The sequence below is a fragment of the Rattus rattus genome, chromosome 3 (assembly GCF_011064425.1).
Source record: "Rattus rattus isolate New Zealand chromosome 3, Rrattus_CSIRO_v1, whole genome shotgun sequence".
NCBI classification, from domain to species: Eukaryota; Metazoa; Chordata; class Mammalia; order Rodentia; family Muridae; genus Rattus; species Rattus rattus.
In genome coordinates this window covers 40843149-40860246 of record NC_046156.1, presented here as the reverse complement: position 1 = coordinate 40860246, position 17098 = coordinate 40843149, and the positions used below count along the sequence as shown (strand labels likewise).

Here is a 17098-nt window from a genome sequence, read left to right as displayed (position 1 = left end):
AGATTAGCTGAAATGACCAACAAAGGGGAGGGAGAACCTGTAGAGATCATATCCAGTGGTTAGGCAAGGCTCCCTATTGGTGGATGGGGCCATCCACTCATTTCCAAATTTTTAATTCAGGCTCCTGTATAAAGGAAATATGGGGACAAAGTGTAGAGCAGAGACTGAAGGAAAAGCCATCCAGAGACTGCCCCACCTGGGGATCCATCCCAGGTACAGACACCAAACCCATACATAATTGTGAATGCTAAGAAGAGTTTGCTGACAGGAGCCTGTTATAGCTCTCTCATGAGAGGCTCTCCCAGAGCCTGACAAATACAGAGGCAGAGGCTCACAGCCAACCATTAGATTGAGCCCTGGGACACCAATGGAGAAGCTAGATAAAGATCTTGAGATGCTGAAGGGGTTTGTAATCCCATAGGAAGAACAACAGTATCAGCCAACCAGACCCCACAGAGCTCTCAGGCACTAAACCACCAACCAAAGAGTACACATGGAGGGACCCATGGCTCCAGCTACATATGTAGCAGAGGATGACATTCTTTGGCGTCAATAGGAGGAGAGACTCTTGGACCCGTGAAGGCTCATTCCCCAGTGTAGGGGAATGCCAGGGCCATGAGAAGGGTGTGGGTGGGTGGAAGGGGAAGCACTCTCATAGAAGCTGGGGGAGGGAGATGGGATAGGGGGGTTGTGGAGAGGAAACTGGGAAAGGGGATAATATTTGAAATGTAAATACATAAAATATCTGATTAATAAGTTGGAAAAATAAAGTAAAAAGAAGAAAAATAAAATAATTGCATAGGCATATTTACCTATCCTGGAGGTGCAACCTAACAGAAAGAAAAGATTGGTCTGAAGCAATGTTCTGTAATAATTAATATATAGTTGTCATAAACTATATTCAGTGGGAAGATGAAATGTTATAGGTAAAGTATTGAAAAGAATACCTGATACCATCATTTATTATCATCAAGCGTACCTGATAACAGTTGAAATTAGGCTTGAAGATTGCTTGGCAGATAAAGACATGTGATGCCAGACTTGATGCAGAGAATTAGAGCCTCGGGACTCACATGGTGGAAAGAGTGCAGTAACTCAGCTTTCTTTGGACCTCCACATGCACATGCATGCCATAGCACATGTGTACTCACCCGCAATGCACACTCACACAAAATAAAATGAAGAAAAATGTAATTTTAAATGTGAAAGGATCCCCATATGTGATATTCCTAAACCATTAAGAGGATATTTTACCTGATGGGTAAGTTCACATGTCCATCATCTCTCTCATGGTCCTAGTATTTTCTTATTTCTTAACACAGCAAGTCCAATGACAATTTCAATATCTTTCTGCCCAAGCAACATGAAGACTTTCCTGATAAATACATATGGTCAGAAGATATTTTCTTGGTTTCTAGTGACAATTCTCCCCTTGCATATAAGTGGCATAATAGTAAATAATTGTATTTATTAGCAAAATAACTGCTGAATGAGGTGTGATTTATGGGCACCATCCCATAGTCTAATCACACATCTACAGATTTGAGACAGGAAGTCAGAATACTCTGGTTGAAGTATTCATAGTGCTATTCCTCTGGACACAGAAAAGCAGAGGTCAAGGGAGATAAATATCTCCAGCAAATTATCAATACTGTTATATTAGAAATTATGGAGTAGGATATGAACTCACACATGAGAGCCCATGAGCGAACACAGAAGGCATGTTGTCATGTGAAAGTGAAATTACTATTTCTTGGTATGGTCTTGAAATAAAACAGACATGCTCACGCTCTAATGTACACTTTTAGCTTCTACAAATTTGTTTTATTTCATTTGGGTGTTGGTTGCCTTACACTGAACTCCCTTGTCCTGGTATGACATCTCATTGTGAGGAAATAACACCTGGACATCTTCCTACCTTTCTGGGTTGAGCTGTAACCCAGAGGATGATGGCAGGACCTGACTGGGGAGGCTGCCTATGACAGCAACTATGGACCAGTCAAACTGAGACACAAAGGGGGTTCATCCTGAGATAAAGCTTAAAAGAATTCACTTGGACATTTCTGATTTTTTATTTCTCTCCCCTGTTTACAAAAAATATGGTCAGAGAGGTGGAGTTTCCTTGATCTTGGTTTCCTCACATGCTGGGTAAGACACAATGCATACTTTGCAATGTATAGATCAATTTGGAAATGAGAACATGATATAGTTTTAGGAGGAATGAGAATATAGTTTATTTGTGTGCAGTCTTAACATGTATTTTGGGTTCTCTGGGTCAGCCATGAGAGAATGATGCTAAGGAAAATCTTAAGGTTTTGTTTTTGTTTGTTTGTATGTTTGTAAGTTTTCTAGAAATATCTAATCTTCTTTCCACATTTAGCAGCAACTTTTCTAGCTACCCTAAGAGACTGTGTATAGAAATAGATGCAAACTGTCAATAGACCAGTGATACTGGAAAGGACAAAGTATGTTCTAAGTTAATCCACCAGACATACTCTGCAATACCAGTAGCACAGTTCTGTATTTTACTAATGCCTTTCCCAAAGGTAGGATAAGTATAAATAACCATGCTGCATTGACTTATTCAACCCATGAACATTTGGCAATGCCATTTGCTCGAGCATGTCAGTATGATTAAAAGTATCACCCCTCATTCTTGAACTGCCATAATGCCTGGGCTACATTATGCCAAACGGAGAAACAAAAACCATATCCTACATAGAAAGATTTTATAATTTGGATCATTTAAGAGATGCTTTGCCGGGGTTGGGGATTTAGCTCAGTGGTAGAGCACCTGCCTAGCAAGCGCAAGGCCCTGGGTTCGGTCCCCAGCTCTGAAAAAAGAAAAAAGAAAAAAAAAAGAGAGATGCTTTGCCTGACGGAAATTATTCATCAATCAGTAAAGTTTCCACCAAGAGCCCACCTGGCTTCCACAGGAAGGTGAACGTTCTCTGCAGTGGTACACTTTCTACTATTTTGTTTTCTGTAAGACACTCAACACATGAGTTCTTATCATATTGACAAAGGCCAGGGTATCGTCTGAAACAAAGGATAGAAGCTAACAAGATAAGGAATATGAACCTATTTTGTGAATGGGCCACTTATATAAGCATAAATTACACAACTCCCCTTTAGTGATAGGATGGATTACAGATGAGAAGGGGATTACCAAGAGGTCTGTGCTGGTGTCTCTGATTTTTCATTGATGATCCTCATGGCTGTGCTGTTATAAAAGGAAGAATGAATTATTTTCTCGCAGTTTCTCCAAGCTTCTCTAGCTTTCTTTTCCTGTCTCCTATTCTAGTCATTTGTTCCCACAGATTAGCTCATCCATCTTATTGAGGTTTCTCTCAGTGACATGCAGCTAGTTAGTAAAAATATTTATGTTTAGCATAATTACAAAGAGAACTTATTCTGCAAAAGGAAGGGTGTGAGGAACACGGATTACCACACATGAGCACATCACACATCACCAACTATAGACCATTTAATAAATAAGATTTGAGAAAAGCCTTTGTTTTATTTGTCATTCTGGAAACTGAACCTAGGGCCTCATACCTGCTATCTAAGGACCCTACCACAGAGCAGTTTCCACAGCGGGAACTTCTAGTTTCTTTGTTCTATTTCAAAATCAATACAACTCCCCACCCCCTGCCCCCATCCCAACAAGCAGATAGTGCCTGAAACTCCTCTATGGTGGAAAACCAAAACCCAAGTACTTCACATAATTTTAAAACAGTGTAACCACTTACCATGTAAAATCGAGTTGAAAATCAACTACTACGTGGGATAGTCAACATTTCTCAAGTTTTATTTATTTCTTTTATTTCAGATGGAGCTTGCTAAGGATGAGAAATGTGAATTTTTGCCTTTCCTTTCCCCACGGAAGGTTATAGTCAAAGATGGAAAGATTGTAGGAATGCACTTTGTTCGAACTGAGCAGGATGAAACCGGAAACTGGGTCGAAGATGAAGAGCAGATAGTGCGCTTGAAGGCTGATGTGGTTATTAGCGCCTTTGGATCTGTCCTGGATGATCCCAAAGGTAAGACACACGCATGGGAAGCATGCATAACGTGATGGGTGTTGTTTTATGACTCTAATATCCTAGCTTTCATCCATTTTTCCATCTTAATGTTAATGTCTCTTTGCTTGTATGTATTGCAAAAGGCTTAGAAATCTACCAAATGTATGGAGTTAATTTAATATGGTAAGAATTGGAAAGAATGTGAATTTTTATTTTAAGTTAACATCCAAAACACATATTTTATGTTATAATATTTGCCTTGTTTGCTATAAAAGAAGGGCCTTTCTTCATTTAGATTAGAATAAAAAGATATGGCTGAAAATCAGGACAGTCGGTCTTAAATGATGCAGAACAATTAAGATTCATTGAGAAGCAGAAACTTAGAGTCTGTATTTATTACACACCCCATGACAAACCATCTCCCTGAACATGGGACATCAACATTATCCCTTAGAAGTTCAAACTCCTGTCATTTCACCTGACTGGCCTAACTGCATATGCTAAGGAATCAAATGCCTAGATATACCATGGGAGAGGTAATGCTCTATATAACACTTCAACCTCCTAGTCGTCAACTGAAAGACTGCCTTGGGTTACAGTCCTCCCACTCCAGTATCATTGGAAATGAAAGCTAAAATACCAAGGCACCTTCATTTTGCAAATCTTTACCTTTCAATTCACACCGTTGAGACGACAATTATCACTTTTATTTTCTGAAAGGGAAATGAAAGGGCTTTCTGCTGTTCAGACATCCACTATGAACAATAATAACACAAAATCCAAACCTGACACTACTGCCTATGATGCCTACTGTATCCCAGTGAAAATTATACATGTGTCTGAGAGAAGAGAAGAAGCGGCCATGCAAATGCACATTTCTAAGCAACAGAAGATAGGTAAAAATTCAGCAGTCTTCAAGGCATTTTTTCTGCAGGACATGCAACATCTTGGTATTTAGGAACATCCAGATGTTTAATGTCATCAAGATAAATGTTTTCAAATAGCTGGATGATAGTCTAAATTTGTCACTTTCCATCCAGATGTGTGTATGTACAAGTGTAGACACTGTTGACAATTGGCTTTGTATATTCACTGAGTTTATAAAGGAACCAGGAAGAATGTGTAAATTATGCTCACTTATCTAGTATATGCTGTCCTCTGCAAAACAGTAAGATGCCAATGATGTTTAAGTAGCAATTCTTCTTAAAATTCATGTATCAGAAGAATTTATTCATGTTCAAATAATTTTTATTTGAATTTTTCCTTTTTTATTTGGATAGTTTATTTATATTTCAAATGTTTTCCTCTTCCCCCTTTCCAATCCACCCTCCTCCTTACCCCTGCTTCCATGAAGACGCTCCCACTTTTACCCACACACTCTCACCTTAACACCCTGGCTTTACCCAACACTGTGGAAACAAGCCTTAATAGAACCAAGGACTTCTATTGATGCCAGACAATGCCATCCTGTGCTACAAATGTAGCTGGAGCCATGCCCCGCCCCATGCATACTTTTTTGTTGGTGACTTAGTTCCTGGGAGCTCTGGCAGTCTGGTTGGTTGATATTGTTGTTCCTACTTTGGGGTTGCAAACCCCTTCAGCTCCTTCAGTCCTTTCTCTTAACTCCTCCACTGGGGTCCCCATGCTCAGTTTGATGGCTAGCTGTAACCATCATCTGTATCATAAGGCTCTTTCAGGGGACAGATATATCAGGCTCTTGTCAGCAAGCACTTCTTGGCATAAGCAGTAGTGACTGGGTTTGGTGACGGCATATGGGCTGGATGCCCAGGTGGGGCAGTCTCTGGATGTCCTCTCCTTCAGTCTCTGCTCCACTCTTTGTCCCTATATTTTCTCACATGAATATTTTGTTCCCCCTTCTAAGAAAGAATGAAGCATCCACATTTTGGTCTTCCTTCTTCTTGAGCTTCATATGTTCTGTAAATTGTATATTTGGCATTCTGAACTTTTAGGCTAATATCGCCTTATCAGTGAGTGCATACTAAGTGTGTTCTTTTGTGACTGGGTTGTCTCACTCTAAATGATATTTTCTAGTTCCATCCATTTGCCCAAGAATTTCATGAAGTCATTGTTTTTGATAGCTGAGTAGTACTCCATTGTGTAAATGTACCACATTTTTTATATCCATTCCTCTGTTGAAGGGCATCTGGGTTCTTTCCAGCTTCTGGCTATTATAATAAATAAGGCTGCTATGAACATAGTGGAGCATGTGTCCTTGTTATATGTTGGAGCATCTTTTGGGTATATGCCCAGGAGTGGTGTAGCTGGGTCCTCAGGTGGCACTATGTCCAATTTTCTGAGGAACCTCCAGACCAATGTCCAGAATAGTTGTACCAGCTTGCAATGTTCAAATAATTTATAGTTGACAACTGGCAGCCTAATATTTTTAAGAGTATTATTTTCTATTCAAGATAGAATATGCTGTGACTTACATAACAGCAAATAGATATTTTTAAACTTGGATATTTTAAGGTATAGTTGTGTGTGTGTGTGTGTGTGTACATGTGTGTATTATTTTCTTATTTTCTTAGTGGGTTTGTTTGTTGTTGTTCTTGTTGTTGTTGCTGCTGCTGCTGATAATGATGATGATGATGGTGATGATGATGATGATGATGGTGGTGGTGGTGATGTTGATGGTGGTGATGATGGTGATGGTGATGATAATGATGGTGGTGGCGATGGTGATGATGATGGTGATGGTGGTGATGATGATGATGGTGGTGATGGTGATGATGATGATGGTGATGATGGTGGTGGCGGTGGTGATGTTGATGGTGGTGATGATGGTGATGGTGGTGGTGATGATGGTGGTGATGATGATGGTGATGGTGATGATGGTGATGTTATTGTTGCTGTTAGTGATGGTGTGTTTAACTTGGAGTCCTTCAGGCTCACACTCATGAATGCCAAGATTTCAGGCAAGCACTGCTAGACCAAATTTTTTTTATAAGTATGTTTGCATTTATGTACATGCATCTTAAGACTCAGAGATCCAATTTATGTACCTTGTTTTGAGTTTATGAAGTAGAAGAATAATTTGACATGTTTAATTTTAGAATTTCGAGCGTTTGTCAGAACCTGTGCATTTTGTTCCCTGTGTCTGTTTCTTGCAATACTTCACATGGATTTTTCCACCATGTCCATTAGAGAAGCTAAGGAAAGCATGCTGCTTTACTGGAATGTATTTTCCTCATCCTGATATGACACAGAATATAATATTTATAAATCATATAGGACATGGACAAAGTGTTAGTTTCCAAGTGAGTCGCATCCAGAATAGCTTTGCTGTTCAACAACATCCTGTCCTCATTCCTGGTATCAGTGGGCAGTGTAAGAGTAGAAGTTTCCAGATTATTGGTATCTTATTTACAGAATTGAATAAAGGCACTCAGAGATCAAAAAGTAGCAAGAAACCTAAATCTGAGTAAGTTACAGTGTAGACCTTACTCTGTAAGTTAGCATATATATATATATATATATATATATATATATATATATATATGTATATATATACATATATATGAAAGTTCTTAAGGGTTCTGATAGTTGTCTGTGCTGTGCTTCCATTTATAAGATATAAGAAGGGGAGGAAAAGTGGGCCCTTAGGGGCATAGCATAGCTTGTTTTCTGTTTTGATTGATTGGCTAAGATTCTGTAAGGTACATATGCACCCAAACCCAGTCCTGGTCATAATTGTCTGTTTTAGTTCCTGGATATGTTCTAGAACATGCTTGAATGGAAATGAAGCATCACCATAGGTTTTCCAAACAGTAGACCATCAGTCTATTGTTTAAAGTTGGGTAGACAGTTAAGCTCAACGCTGGTTGCTAAATGCTTGTGTGCACATAGTTTAAGCATCTGAGAATTCTAAGTTGCCAACTGCATTGTTAGGAGTATATCCATGCTCCAAGCCATGTAAAGTCATGGCTGGCTAAGCTAGTCAGAGTGTTTGTCTCTTTACTATTTACTGTTTTCAATACCATTTAACAGTCATGAAAAACACTTTCAGCTTGATAAGAAAATTGGATTTTATTAGAATTTGATCAGGAAGAGTATTAGAACTCTTATAATAATAAATTTAAGGTCAGAAAACTTTCCCACATACATATTCTTAATATACTGAAATCAATTTACTAAAAGAAAGGTGTGCGTTTGGAGAAGAAAATGATTCCCTTTTTCTACCTCAAAGCTTGTTCCATTACAATTTGGCGTATGACTCTCATAGGATTATCATTTATGTGATACACATTTTAATGCATTCATCAGTAACTGTTCCTCCAAATGTTAGGTTATCGTGTCACTCTTCCTTCCTTCTTCTTTCGGCATTTATTTTGCATAGACTCAGTAAGTAGCATGCAAACACAGGAACACTCGTTCACACCTTGTTTAGCTCTCTCCATTTGACAATGTTAAATATTTCTGTTTGAAATGCTCTTCTCCAAGTCACTTAACCTTCCTAAGGTTCATCTCTTCATCTATCAAAACAACAACAATACCAAGTGTAATAAAACCTTCTCTGCCTACCTTGCAGGAGGAGTGTCAGAAAGAAAATGAAATAATAAGAAAGTGCTTTGCAAACAAAACTATAAACAGACTGTTACCGTTTATGTCATTCTGAGTCCCCAGTCCCCGTGTTTTTCTCTTGGTTATTTGTAAGCCTGTCACTGGCTTCCTCCTCCTTCTCGTTGTTATCTTATTGTCCTTTCCAAGGACCAGGGATTGCAAGTTAATTGAATAGACAGCACTCTAAAGGAAAAATATTAGTGAACAATTAAGAACAAATGTTCAATATGCTTAGCCATTAAAGAAATGCAAATTGTAACTATATTGAAATTCTTTCACACCCAAGTCAAAATAGCTACCATCAAGAAAACATAAAACAGCAGATGCTGGCTAGAATATTAGGAAAGAAGAACCCTATATACTGCTCCTGCAAATATAAACTGGTAGAGTCACTATGGAAACCAACATGGAAGTTTCTGAGAAACTAAAACTACCACAGCATCCAATTAGCCCATTCTAGGATATGTGTCAGCAAAGGTCTGTATCAGAGAACCATAGATAGACGTGCATTGCTATGATGTTCCTAATGGCTAGATCTGAAACAAACTTATTTGTTTACAGTAGATGAATGTGCACACACACACACACACACACACACACACAGAGACACACACACGCACGCACACATGCACACACACACACACACACACGCACTCACGCACACAAAAGTTAGAATTACAAGGTGTCAAATTTAAGTAAATTTGTATTTATATTTCAGACGCACCCCCATCAACCAACCTGGCAATTGTGAGGTGTCCAAGTTTTCCGTGGATTTTAATCTATAGACAGAACCCTTTACCAAGGTCATATTTCATTTTTCCACTGTGGCACTAAAGTCAGCCTTATCCACACATTTTCAGAAAGCAGGAAGACACATTTCTATAGTTCTCTGGATATACTTTACAAGGAGATCACTGTGGCATGGGCCATGACCTCTGCACCTTTTCCTCTGTTGCCAGCTGTCAACACCCATGCCCTCATTCATCCTAAATGTCCACTCGTAAGAGATATGTATGCACTGCTCTTCCTGTTCATACAATAGTAATACTAATTCCAATGACAATTCCAAGGAGCTACTTTGTTTCTTGAAATTACAATTATAGCTGATGTACTAGTATCCTACATATACACACGAATATACCTGTGCATCTGTCTTGAACCAACCACCCAGGGATATATTTTATTAAAATTCTTTTTTTGAGAATCAAGTTAATTTGTCTTATTTTCCTGAGAAAAGGTAAGCAATACTTTTATTCTCTGACAATAAGTTATCTTTTCATGTTGGCATAAATTATTGCACTCATTATAATTCAATGATTATTAGACTAGTTAGACCCTGTCTAGTGTATTAGCTCAAACATGCGCTCCAGACCCAGACTGCTCATGGAAACGACTCCATCTCTTCTTGCTTCCTCTTAAAAAGATTCTTTGAACTTCCTGGCCCTTTGTGTAAGGAAGATGAATTGGTATCTACAGCCTATTATCACTTTATAAAATAAATGAAATAATATCTCTGAAACATCTATATACAGAGTTATAGTATCTCATAAAATTAGATATGATTTTTACTGTACAAAAAATAATACTTTAATGATTAAATCAGGTTTTATTACACCTTTATTATAAACTTTGCCCAGACACAAAAGCATTTAAATATCAGTGTCATCAGTATCTTAGAGCCTCTGTCAACCTTCCATAAAGCAGATGCTTTTAGATTTATGATTTTTAAAATGAGAAATATTTAATATATTTTGTTGGTTTTATCATGGAAAAATTGATTGCATGATTTTAGTGGTCTATAACATTTTAAGACATTTTATTTTCAAATAGGAAGTTGCCTCTGAGTACTGGAACAAATTTTCTTTATGTAAATTCTGAGATGCACAAATATCCATTTTGTATTTTCAAAACTTAGGTATTTGAAGAACAAAGCATTTTAAGTCACTTTGGTTTTTTCCAACTGAAAACGATTGTATTAGTTTACATAATCCATGGGGAATGCTTGTTTTTGAGATGGAACAGAGAAGCACTTCCGAGGGTATCAAACTCCTGAAAAGAATGAGGTGATGTTAGTTTAAAGATGCAAACTTGGAAAGGAAGGTAGCACAAAATGTGGCGAGAGTCTTATCTAGTTAGCACAGCTCAGGGAGCAGGGGCTTGCATCCCCTGCACAGAGGGACGCAACCAGAAAAGCTGACCTCCGAGGGAAGGAGTTTATACACAGCATCAAGGCCTACGGTTTCCGCTCATCTCAGCAGGAACTAGAGATAACAAGCACAATGCCCAGATCTTTCTGAATCTTTAATGCAGCCCTTAGAAACCAACTCCCTTGATGGCATTAATTGCAATTAGTTGCATATTGGAGTGTTTTGTGGGGGAGGGAGAAGGAAGGTTTTTAAATCACTCATCGATCTATTAGAAGGCCCTCAGAAAGGTCTTTGAAGCCTTGTGAGGAAAGTCAAGCTTTCTGTGGATACCAGCTTCAAGTGTGGCGTCGATTCCCACTCTTCCTCAGTGAGAAAAGGTGCAGGTCATGGCTTAACTGTATTTATTCTGACAGTCAGAACGAGAAATTCACAGGCAAAAATGATGGGCCTGAGATCTTAGCAAAGAGTAGACTCTGTAGTTGGTTGGTTTTTTAAAATATTCTCTCTCTCTCTCTCTCTCTCTCTCTCTCTCTCTCTCTCTCTCTCTCTCTCTCTCTCTCTCTTTCTCTCTCTTTGTTTTTAGTTGGGAGGAATTCTAGAGTGTTATTTTCCTGTGAGCTCAAGATGGGTCAGAAAACCAACAACCATAGTTTTAGTTATTCATATTTTAAACGATTTGAAATTAGTGTTTGTCCTATCTTACAGCATATTAAAACAGAATTTATTGAATAATTCACCAACTGAAGTGGAACGCTACGATTTTTCATACCACCATATCTGCTGTCCGTTGGTGTTTTTATTATTATATTTGGTGCTCCAAATGCCAGAAATTGATGGCAGCACTGATAGGAAGTTTATTTGTCTTTCAAGTCCTTTTGACTTCCAGGTTGCTCAAGTCTCTTCTCCCTTACAAGAGGCTGAAGAATGACGAGGAATGAAGAAACAAGTTGAGAAGCCATCATCTTTAGTCAAATTTGCTATATTGTATTTATCTTATAAAACTTCCAGAAAAGGACACATATCTCTGGGTTTTCTTGGTGGGTAGGAAAGTGTTTTTAGCTATTGCAAAACCTTAGAGGAGCTGACTTCTCAGTGACTAATATAGGTAAGAGAAGTGGCAATAGATGTGAGAAGCAAAGTTGTCAGAACAGCCGAGATACTGGATATATCATCTTAGAATCACTTGTCTTGATGTTTTCCCATTTGTATTTTCAAGAGGACTGAAAGGGATCTCAGTGATGGTGACCTTTGGTTCTGTTGTGCCAGGTGATGGTTTGGTCAGTACGTGCTGACAGCCTGCTATCTCAGACTTTGGGCTAGGTCATGCTGGGGAGAAAGTGGGAAAGGCATGTGCACACTGAACTTTGAGGAATGCAGTTTAAGATGAGAGAACGCCCACTTAGAATCGATGGATTTGGAAGTGGAGAGTCCCAAGGAAGCCCAGAGCAGACGGCGAGGGCACAAGAAAAGTTTTCAGAGGAAGGGTGTTAAAAGGTGAATGATGTATAAAAGTTTCCAGGTGGAAGGGAGGAAAGCCACGAGACGATTACACAGCGTGTTTAACACCACCCTGTTTGATTAAGTAGTCATTTCAGAGTCATTTTCAAAAGCTGTTTGAAAAGTACGCCTTTAGAGTTTCAGCAGCCTACTCACATCATCTTATCTTTATAAACAAAGGTATATTTTTTCACTTACATTAGAACTTTACTATTTTATGGTTTTTACCATACAGTCTACGATTAATCTCCTTGCAATATACAATTTTCGAAGGATTGCCGGAAGCCCATCCATCCATTCACTAGGACTTTTCAGGCATGACTAAAGGGGAACCTAGCAACCTATTGATAGAAATTACCAGAGATATATGCTCCAAATATGATAATCAAGTCTAGAGTGGCTTCTACAAATGAACAGCCATTTCCCTGTTACAAGGACTATCACATACAAAAACATGGGCTGGCAAGATACATTGTTTTGGTCAGGCAAAGGGAAAAAGTCAGCCAGCTGAAACAGATGCAATGGTTATATAAGGGCAGGAAGTGCGCAGGGATGACTGGAAATTTGTCTACAAATTCCTGTTGAGTCAAAGGAATGCTAAGTCAAAGCATACTAAGCTGGGGCTTTTGTTTGTTTGCTCTTGTTATTCTATTTTAACCAACCAGGTGATAAATGTATTGAAAATACTATTTTTATATAATGGAGATAACTTTTACCTTAAACAACATAGATGCTGCTGCTAGATACCAGTTCTGTCTTCTATCTGATTGCATTTTAAACTATATTGTTTTTTCAGGACAGGAGTTAGAAGTCAGGGGGTAACCTTTAGTCGGTGATTCATGTATGCACACAGTCTTGTGTGTGTGTGTGTGTGTGTGTGTGTGTGTGTGTGCGTGCGTGTGTGTATCTGTTTTCATAGAAATTTCCTGCTGTGTGAGATATAATTATTTACTCAACAGCAGGTTATGAAGTTATGATAAAACAAGCTAGAAGGAAGTTGCCATAGTACTGTGAAGGGAAATCTGTGCATACAGGCCAGCTCCCAAGCACCCTGGACAGAACTCACAAGTGTAGCAGGTGGAGTCTTACTTAGGTAATAATAATGCGTTGTAATTGATTTTTATAATAATTACACATAATTCATCTTCTGTCCATCTATTTGAGACAACTCCTTATATGCAATCCATGGTCACATCACACTTTCTTATGTATGCTTGTGTCACTGTGGCTTTGGTTGTGGTTCCTCAGATGCCATCCAGCACACTTTCTTTTGTAAGATGGGGTGTATTACCCCCCAGGAACTCACCAAGTAGGCAAGTTTGGTTTGACAGTGAGCCCTAGAGGTCACCTGTCTCTACCACCCCAGTGCTGGAATTATAGGCATGTACTGCCAAGAGTTACTATTTATTTTTTGTTCTGTTTGTTGCTGTTGTTTTAAGATTCACTTTAGTTTTTAAATAATTCTTTGAGTTAGTATTTTTTAATAGAACACATTTTGATCATATTCTCTTTACCCTTAAAACTCTTCCAGATTCCTATTTCCCACCCAATTTTCTGCTGTTTTTGGGGGTGTTGTTGTTGTTGTTGTTGTTGTTGTTATCATTGTTGTTGTTTTCTATCAAAGTCAATTTGTATTTCCTGAATTTTCTTGGATGTGTGGTCTTCTGATACAGCACAGTTGACTTATCAAAGGCTACGCTTCTAATGAAAGCTGATCCTTCCTCTCCAGCAGCTAAATATTGGATTTAAGCCAGGAGTGACTCCTTGTGTTCAGCTCCCATTTCCGTGCTGATATTTGGTCCAGGTTAGGCTAGCACAGGTCTTATCCTTCATGTAGTTGCCATGCTCTGTCCAGAAACTGTTTTCTTGTATCCATCTACCACCAATGGCTATTACACATGCTTCTCACCTTCCAGGGATAGATCTCATGTTCTCGTGCTTACAAGGAAAACCCTTTATGGCTAGGGCTATCTTCCTAGCTCTTGGCCGTCAATATTTAACGCCTTCTTATTCAGCCTCTAGAGTACTCCACCACATCCGGCCTCATTTGCTTGTCTTTTTGCTGCCATATCTCATTTCTTAGGGTAGGGGCTATTATTCAGTGGATGGACGGCCACATAAAAGTTCTTACAGAAATTTCTTATCAAAGCATGATAAATGAATATGGGAGAATTGATTTTGGGATTCTAGCAACATCTCTCCTGCCACACGGTGACACTTATATTTGGTGATGGCAGGGATCTTGAAGTCATAACAAGATAATATTATCGAATGGTACTGTGCTTCCCCCTCTTGATAAGCACGATCTCTCACACCACTATTTTATTTTACATTGCCTACAAATGCTAGTTGGTTGAGTCGGTGATGAGAATAAAACCGCCCTAGTCTATTCTATGCCATGCTTTGATTTAATTATATTTTGGACACGAAGTGCTCCCAAGAGACTAATAGGAAAACTGTATCCATTTTCTTAAACATTGCCTTTTTTATCAGTAAGATTTTTTTTCCTAGCTAGATTTATTATCTTTCTATTATAAATATTCTGCACAGAGAGAAGATGGGGTGTAGAGCTGTATGCCAGTACTGGCATTTCCACAGAATTACCATTGAGCAGAACAGAATCTTTGCACAGTTTTCTTTTAGAATTATTTTAAAAGGTGGAAGTGATGAGGAGGGAGGTCAAACTGATAACACTGTTGAAAGTGATTTAGAATCAACATCACATCACTTACAACTGCCTTAGACATCCGTTTGAAGCACGACATGATATTTCTGTAATTATTTTACTTCCTTTAATAACTGCATAGGAATAGGTTTGTTTCCCCTGTGAATCGCTCTGTTCAGAGCCTTTCCTTATCTTTATTTTCCAGGTTTCACTAGTATTTGATACCATATGCATTCTTACAGGGAGACAGTGAATAAATCAAATCAAAGTCATTTTCCATCAAATCAAAGATTACATATAAGAAGCAGAGCAGTGGTATGTAACAAGTTTTGATGGGGGAAGGAGGCAGAAAATGGAAAAATAATGTAATTGTTTCAGAGAACTGAAATCATAAAATATAGTTAACAGTAGTCAACGTATAGTGAATGTTATAGAAGCCTTGAACCTTATTGACCAGGTGCTATTTTTTTTAATACTGTTCACCTATAGTGTTATAAAATGCCATTCTTTTAAAAAAAGGAACAAAGTATATTTATTCATCAACAGTAATACAATTTAGAATTATAACTTACATTAACACAAGCAAGCAAACAAACAAAAGCAAGTTTCTGGGTGTTGGCAAATTTGTATCTCGTTAAAGTTTGAGGTTCAGGAAGGATAAATAAGTAGCCACATAGTCTTGGATTTTTTTCAAACTTATATTTTAATGACACTTAATCCTAACAAGCTTATAATTTGAGTACAAAAATGTTTCTTTAAACAATACACCACACTAAGATTATAGTCCTTGCAGAGAACTGTATCATATAAGAATATTCAATATTCAATAAAAAAACATAGTTTAAAATTAATTAATAGAATAGAATAAGATATCAGTCTCTAATGTAATCAGAGATGACAAGCTCCCTTAAAGAACTTGTTCTACATGGAAAATAAAACAGTATTATTACAATCAATATTTTTCCAAAATGGGAAACCACACTAATTTACTGTAATAGGTAAAACGAAGATATAAAAGTCAATGAAATTATAAAGTGATGAATGGTACAGAGTATTTACTAATATTGTGACTAATATATATTTTACTAATAACTCCAGATTTATATCCCTTACTAGTAGATTATATACAATAAGGAAAATGATGCTCTAAAGTAGGTTTAATATAAAATTGAATTAATGCAGACATTGGTTTTCATGTACATTTTGAGTAACAGAAAAATCATGTTCAATTGTATTCAATATTTATTGCCACTTATACATGTTACTCAAGTCAAATGTCATATTTGAATATTCTTTAGGAAAGTCCTGAATTACTTTCTTCAACCATCCATAGACCTTTTCCAAAGTCTTCAGTGATTAATGGGCCCCATCACTTTCTTTTATTTATATAGCCACAACAGTTACAACATTGTCCCAGTTACTTGTCTTTTACTGAGAAAATACCATGAGCAAATCAACCTACAGATGAAATAACTTACTAGGTTACCCTCTTAGAGGGTTAGTCCATGACCATTATGTTGGGAAGTATGGCAAAAACAAGCAGGCATGAAACAGTAGCTGAGGGCTTACATCTGATCCACAAGCAGTAGGCAGAGAGAACTAGCTAGGAATGATATGGACTTCAAAAATTTCCTCCACGAAGCTCACAACCCCTCCAACAAGGCCATACATCCTAGTGCTTGTCAAACCATTCCACCAACTGGGGACTAAGCATTGAAATATATGAGCCTATCAGGATCAATCACAAATAGATATTGCAAAGTTCTTTAGAGATTTTCAAAGGGATTTTTACTCACATAACCATTCGTTTCCATATAAATAAGAGTGGTAAGCATATGGTAACATGTTTGATAAATATCTAGCATAAGCTCTCTGGCCTATAGCTTTTTTTTAGTATGGCCTTGTTTCTTCCCTGTATATTTAGATGTTGCTCTGATCAGAAGTTCCAGATCACCAGCCTCACTCTATAACCCTCAAATTTGAGAATCCATGTACTGTCTTCTCTGACTGTGATATTATAACCAAATGCTGCAGTATAATTTTGACATTTTCTCATCTGACTTCTCACATTCCCGTGAGTTCTAACTCTCTGCTATTTCATTCTCTATATAATAAGATTAAACCACCCTATTAGGGTCTCAACTATCAAGAAGTAAACTTGTTATCAGTGCATACTGGATTTT

General features: G+C 37.9%; 1 protein-coding gene across 1 annotated transcript in view; it reads left to right on the top strand.

The window, feature by feature from the left end:
• Nucleotides 1-17098, top strand: part of Dpyd (dihydropyrimidine dehydrogenase) — an 813096-nt gene that overhangs the window by 304888 nt on the left and 491110 nt on the right. The window contains exon 11 of the mRNA XM_032896921.1: nucleotides 3833-4043. Within this exon, the coding sequence (XP_032752812.1) occupies nucleotides 3833-4043 (211 nt within the window). The remainder of the gene's footprint in view (nucleotides 1-3832; nucleotides 4044-17098) is intronic.